The sequence below is a fragment of the Lepidothrix coronata genome, unplaced genomic scaffold (genome assembly GCF_001604755.1).
Source record: "Lepidothrix coronata isolate B3197 unplaced genomic scaffold, Lepidothrix_coronata-1.0 Scaffold20, whole genome shotgun sequence".
NCBI classification, from domain to species: Eukaryota; Metazoa; Chordata; class Aves; order Passeriformes; family Pipridae; genus Lepidothrix; species Lepidothrix coronata.
The window spans coordinates 7,890,846-7,897,554 of NW_016690200.1; the positions used below are offsets into that span (position 1 = coordinate 7,890,846).

The 6,709-nt window shown below is 55.5% G+C and overlaps 1 protein-coding gene across 1 annotated transcript in view; it reads right to left on the reverse strand.

The window, feature by feature from the left end:
• The window catches only part of SLC35B4 (solute carrier family 35 member B4), a 13,177-nt gene extending 6,890 nt beyond the window's left edge, over nucleotides 1-6,287 (reverse strand). Inside the window, exons 1-4 of the mRNA XM_017807860.1 lie at nucleotides 6,122-6,287; nucleotides 2,723-2,836; nucleotides 2,200-2,302; nucleotides 1,077-1,126 (exon numbers count right to left, since the gene is read on the reverse strand). Of these exons, the coding sequence (XP_017663349.1) occupies nucleotides 1,077-1,126; nucleotides 2,200-2,302; nucleotides 2,723-2,836; nucleotides 6,122-6,198 (344 nt within the window). The 5' untranslated portion in view covers nucleotides 6,199-6,287. The remainder of the gene's footprint in view (nucleotides 1-1,076; nucleotides 1,127-2,199; nucleotides 2,303-2,722; nucleotides 2,837-6,121) is intronic.
• Between the last annotated feature and the right edge of the window lie 422 nt (nucleotides 6,288-6,709).

Here is a 6,709-nt window from a genome sequence, read left to right on the forward strand (position 1 = left end):
GATGCAGGAAGGAGGCCCAGGATGGAGCAGGAAGGAGGCCCAGGATGGAGCAGGTCCTGGCAGGCCCAGGATGGAGCAGGTGGATGCAGGAAGGAGGCCCAGGATGGAGCAGGTGGATGCAGGAAGGAGGCCCAGGATGGAGCAGGTCCTGGCAGGGAACAGCAGCCCGTGGACAGGGAAGCCCACACGGAGCAGGTTTTTCCCGGACAGGACTCGTGGCCCCTGTGGGGACCCACCTGGGGCAGCTCATCCGGGAGGGACTGACCCCGTGGAGGAGGGACCACGGGACAGCAGGGGGGGAAGAGCTGCTGCCCCAGGGATGGGCTCACCTGGAGAGCTCCATCCAGGACTGTTCCCAAGGGATGGCATCACCTGGAGAGCTCCATCCAGGACTGTCTCACCCTGGAGAGCTCCATCTAGGACTGTCTCCCATGGGATGGGATCACCTGGAGAGCTCCATCCAGGACTGTCTCACCCTGGAGAGCTCCATCCAGGACTGTCTCCCATGGGATGAGCTCACCTGGAGAGCTCCATCCAGGACTGTTCCCATGGCATGGGCTCACCCTGGAGAGCTCCAGCCAGGGCTGTCTCCCATGGGATGGGATCACCTGGAGAGCTCCATCCAGGACTGTTCCCATGGGATGGGCTCACACTGGAGAGCTCCATCCAGGACTGTCTCTGTGGGATGGGCTCACCCTGGAGAGTTCCATCCAGGACTGTTCCCATGGGATGGGCTCACCCTGGAGAGCTCCATCCAGGACTGTCTCTGTGGGATGGGCTCACACTGGAGAGTTCCATCCAGGACTGTTCCCATGGGATGGGCTCACACTGGAGAGCTCCATCCAGGACCAGGAGGTGGAAATGCAGAGGGAAGAGCTATTCCAGCCTCTAGTTCAGGAACACCTCTGGATCCCGGTTTTCCCACCACTGAATAAGAATATTTAACAGGAAAAGGGAAGGCCTGAAGCCCCCATCAGGATTAAGTCAATGGCAGAACATTCCCTGAGGATTCAAGAGACAGGTTTGGGATTTACCAGAGCATTCCTTGATGATAACGAGGGAAGTTTGGGATTTACCTTTTCTTCAGGATGATGATTCCCAGAGCCATGCTGGCTATGAGGGAACCCTGGGAAAGGAAGGGGGAAAACAAAATAAAGGGTCAGCAGGACAAAATTCCCCAGACTGGGATGCCCATCCCATGGAAATACTGAAAACCCAATCCAGTGGTGCCACAACTCCAAGAGAAATCCAAGGTCAGGAAGAATGACAGGGTGGGAATGAGAGGAAACAGCTTCTCCTTATGCCAGGGGATGTTTAGATTGGATATTAGGGATAATTTCTTCATGGAAAGGGTTGTCCAGCCCTGGCACAGCTGCCCAGGGTAGGGGTGGAGTCACCATCCCAAATCCAGGCTCTCTGGAATAGGATGTTGAGGATACCACTGGGCCAAATCCCAAATCCAGGCTCTCTGGAATGGGATGGTCAAGACACCACCAGGCCAAATCACAAATCCCTGCTCTCTGGAATGGGATGTCCAAGACACCACTAAGCTAAATCCCAAATCCAGGCTCTCTGGAATGGGATGGTCAGGACACCACCAGGCCAAATCCCAAATCCAGGCTCTCTGGAATGGGACATCCAGGACACCACTGGGCCAAATCAATCCCAAATCCAGGCTCTTCCCAAATCCCTGCTCTCTGGAATGGGATGTCCAAGACACCACTAAGCTAAGTCCCAAATCCAGGCTCTCTGGAACGGGATGTCCAAGACACCACTAGGCCTAATCCCAAATCCCAAATCCCGGCTCTCAGGAACGGGATATTCCACCAAGAATCCCACAGCAGGACATGGTCTTTCCACGTGTGTGGTGCCAGGGAAAGCTGGGATCCCTCTGGCCACAGTCCAGGGCTGAGAGCCAGAGTCTGGGATTGGTTTCGTCACCGTCACTTCCCCCCCACCTTTGGAATTTCCTCATCCATCCGCTCAGCTGGAATTCCCTGGAATTGAAGGCGAGAGGGAGAACCGGAGCCGGGCCTTCGGAGCCGGTTTGTTCCCCCCGCCAATCGGTTGGAATGCGGGATTTTTCCCAGGGTTTTGGTGGCCTTGGGGAAGGAAGGGCTGGCAGAACACATGGAACAGGGAGAGGTCATGGGAAGAATAATTCCAGAGGAGGAAAAGCGGGAAAAGGGCGGCACTCACCGAGCGGAAGATCATGTGCAGGGGCATGGAGATGTTGAGGTTCAGGGCATAGTTATTCACCACGCTGACGGTGAAGAACATGGCCACCATGATCAAATAGTACCTGGAACGGCAAAAATTCCCACCCTGGAATGCTGGGAGACACCTGGGGAACCATCCTGGGCTGCAGGGAAAGGCCTGGAGCAGAGCAGGAGCTCCCAGGGAATAACAAGGAGATGATCCGTTACATTTCCAGGAAAACTCTCCTTAAAAAAAAAAAAAGCTCTTTAACCACAGCAAACTCTTCCCTGTGGAAAATATTCCCCCGTGCCTCTGACAGGGAAGGATCTGAGGGCAGTTTCCTGTCAAGAATTCCTGAGAAACGAGTCCACGTTTTTATCAGGCCTCACAGGTTGTCAGGGTGGCTGGAGGATGGATGGGATTGAGGCAGGATAAGTGGATAAGCCACTTTATTAAGGGCTTTTGGAGATCAGGGATAGCCAGGGATAATCCCTGCCCAGCAAAAGTTTGGGATGCACTGTACCTGATTGGGATGGCCGGGCTCTTCCTCCCAAAATTGGCCTCGAAGATAAAACCCTCCACGGCGATGAACAGGAACTGGGAGAAGGTCACGATGTTCCCACATCCTGGAAACTCCCTGCGGGCATGGAAAAGGAAGAGGAGCGTGAAACAATGCCATGGAGAACATGGGGTTCCAGGAAAAGGAGGAAAACAGCTCCTTATCCCACAGGGAGAATCGGCCTGGAGAGGCTCTGTGGTTTTACCTGTCCAGGGTTTCCTGTTCCCTTTGGTTAAACACCTCCCTGTGGGGGTTTATCCCACAGAACTTGGGGATAATGTGTGGGGATAATGCCCCAAACATTCCCAAAGAGGGAGGGAATGGAGAATCCCTCGGGAAGTGAAAGAGAAAACAGGTTTGTGTAACATCCCACCAGGACACAGGGCATGGATGAGCAGCACCCACTGAACTGGATCTCCCTCTTTCCCACAGGGAAGTGGCTCTGGAAGGACTCTCTCCCTGCCTACAAGGCCACGAGGAATATGAATCCAGTCCTGGATTTCTGGTATTCCTTCTTCCCACTGCATTTGGGAAGTGTCAGGGCCAGGTCCATGTCCCTGTTCTGCCCGTGCCCCATCCCAAAACACCTCGGACCTGCTCTCCATTCCCTCGGGAAGTTTGAGCTCCCTGCTCTCCTCTGTTTTCTGCATGCCAAAAAAAAAGGGGTTGTAGGATCAAGGAGGAACCTAAACCAGCTCATCCCAGGAGCCCCAAAGGGTTGTGCCACCAACGCCCCTGGCATTGTGTTTATTCTGTGGGAAGAGAAAAGGTTGGAGCAGCCTGACCCCAAACCAACCCTCCCTGCACACGGCTGCGGACTCTGCCTCCTTCCTACGGAGCTTCCAGGGAGCAGGGAAGCATTCCCAGGGAATCAGGCAGGGCTCAGGGGAGGCTGTGACACTGTCAGGTAATCAGGGAGCTCGTGGGACACAGAAGGATTTGAGGAACTGCTTCCCCTTTCTGCGGCACAAGACACGAACCGAGCCGAGGATTTCCCGGAGAAGCCGCAGGACTCGGAGCCCTGATCCCCACCCTGCTGCACCAGGACACAACTTCCTCATGGAACAAGCTGCCACACGTTAAGGCTGGCTCTGGACACAGTTTTGCAGGATTCAAGCACTGGAGCACAGGAATATCCAAGCTGTGTCCTCCAAATTTTCCTGCAGACCTCTGGGAAGCAGCAGCGAGAGCTGGCACTAACCAGGAAACCTGGAAAAGGCACCTTCTCCCGGCATTTTTCCTGCCAATTCACACATTCCTCGGGGCTTAACTGTCCAGGAGACTTCCAGGAGAGGCTGAGGACGAAGAGGCACCGGAGCCAGAGGCTCCAGGATTGCAAACAGGGAACACCAAGCAGGTGGAAACTCGGAATAATCCGAGTTTCTGGGTTCCGTAACATCCATTTCCACGCATTAGACTTTGCTTCCTCCCAATTCCCAGATCCCTGCACGTGACCTCCCTTTATCAGGGAAGTGTTGCCACACGGGGTTATGTGGGAAGTGATAAGAAAGAGATAAAAAAGCCCTTTATCTGCCCATTCTTTGCCTCACAACCCTCAGGCACAGAAAGAGGTGCCAAAAAACCTGGATTTGTCACCCCCAGATCTGCTTTAGCCACAGCCAACTGATAAGATGCTCCCAACAAGGACTTTCCCTGCTCTCCCTCTGTTCCAAACCCACACTGAGAGGGAGAAAACCTGATTTTTTGGCCTGTTTTAAACCCCTTTCCCAGCAATTCAAGCCCCTGATTTCTTGTTCTGCCTCCCCAGCCCAGCAGAGAAACTTCTCTCCTTTTTTCTGCTGCCACTTTTCCCAGGTTTAAAGGCTTTTGTCTCTTCTCAGGCAGCTCCAGACTAAACAGTTCTCATTCCTTAACTCTTTCCTCGTGAATCCCGAGCCAAATTCTTCCAAACACCTCTGTTTTTCCACACCAGACTCCCAGTCTGGTCCCTGCCTTCTCCTGTGATCCCGTTCCAGGGCTTTGCTTTTCATGGGAATGTTCATCTGCACGAGGAACTTTTCCTTCCAGATGCACCAACACCCAAAGCAATAATCGGTGTTACCCCAACTGAGGTGACCAGGGCAAGGAAAAGGGCACAGGAATCGAGCTGGAAGGATGAGAGGAATTTCCAAAGTGGATGAGAGGAATTTCCAAAGTGGATGAGAGGAATTTCCAAAGTGGATGAGAGGTGACGCTTAAGAAAAACCTGTGTGCGAAAAGCAGCTTTTCCTTGATGTTTGCAACTGGACTCCTGGAATTTGCCGGGGTTTAGACACCTAATTCAGGCTCTGAGCAGGGCCAAATGTTTTAAGGTCTGGCTGGAGCCAGATCCAAAGCTTTCTTCACTTCCAAAGGGTTCATTCCTCCTCTGTCACTGGTGCTGCAACACAAGCCAGGCAGGAAAAGGTTGGAGCAATCCCCGAAAGACAAACTCCAGGAATTGCTTCTTGGTTTATCCAGTGACTGTGCAACTTTGTGTGAAGGTACCCGTGTCCTGGGCTCCCCCCTGCTGGCTTTTGCACTCCCTTTTTCCCTTAAAACTCTGGGATATTGATGGAAGAAAGGGCTATTTTTGAAAGCCTGAAGGGAACAGAGCACTGAATGTTCAGGGGACGCAGCTCCAACTGCCTGTGATTTCAGAACCGGTTCAATCGTTACTTTTTTCCAGTCAGGTCTAGGCCTTTCCACCTTCCCTTATCCATTCCCAAGCCCTGCCATCCCTCACATCAGGGCAGGGAAGGTGAAATTCCCAAAAAAAACCAGCCCCCGACCTGGCAGGTTCCCGTCCCCTCCCGGCGCCCCGGGGACGCGCTGCCCTCGGCGCGGTGGCTTCGCCGCTGCCAAAGATCACATTTCCAGCTGGAAAACATTCCCGGCTTGTCCCCAGGGACCTCCCAGGCAGCTCCTGCACGTCTCCTCCTTGGCATTCCAGCTGTGGCTTGGCCGGGATCGGGGATGCTTTGGGGATGCTTTGGGGACACACCGTGAGACCCCCCGTGCCAGGGCAGGTCAATGACACGGCCCAAACCTAGGGGGACAACCCCAAAATCCCCCCACAACCCATCAGACCAGGCGATGATCCACAACCGGGCTCTGCTGGCACATGGATGAGGAGCCCCAGGACTGGGAATGCCCCCCGAGCTGGGAGGGGGATGGTCCAAGACCCCTAAGGATCAGCCCCAGGTACCGCCCCCATCCCAAATCCCCCCACAATGTCCTGGATCCGCCCTGGCACCGCTGTTGCTTCCTCCCCTGACAAACCCTGAGCCCGGTGCTGTCCCCATCCCAGGGACGCTCCTCCCGATCCCATTCCAGCCCCACATCCCCCTTCTCGCCCCCCAACCCCTCCCCGCGGCCCCGCACCTGGCCAGCAGCTCCAGGAACACCACGTTGCTGCAGCAGCCGCCGAACACCAGCCCCACCGCCAGGGCCGGGTGCATGGTGTCGCTCCGGGCAGCGAGGCCGCGTCCCGGGCCGCCCCCGCATCCCGATCCCGGGATCCTGCCCCGCTCCCGGCCCCAGCCCCGCCGCCCCCGCTTCCTCCGCCCGCCGGTAGTTGGCTCCCCGCCGGCCGCCGGGACTACAACTCCCGGCAGCCTTCGCGCCGCGCCACCGCTGCTCCCTGCGGGCGCCCCGCCGCGGGGCATGATGGGAGTTGTAGTTCTGGTGGTGACGCAGTGATGGCGGCGCGGAGGTGGCGCCCGGAGGAGGCGGGAGGGGGGTGGCGAGATTCTCTGTGGGAAAGAACTGCCGGGAACTGACTTTTTTGGGGTTATTTGGTGCCAATTAAAAGCAGCTCCTGATGAGTCTGCGCCGAATAATTATTGGTTAATAATTATACGTCCAAATATTATGTTCAGAATAATGATTGTTATTGAAAGGCTGGGAAAGCTGGGGGGGGTTCCCCTGGAGAAGAGAAGGCTCCAGGGAGAGCTGAGAGCCCCTGGCAGG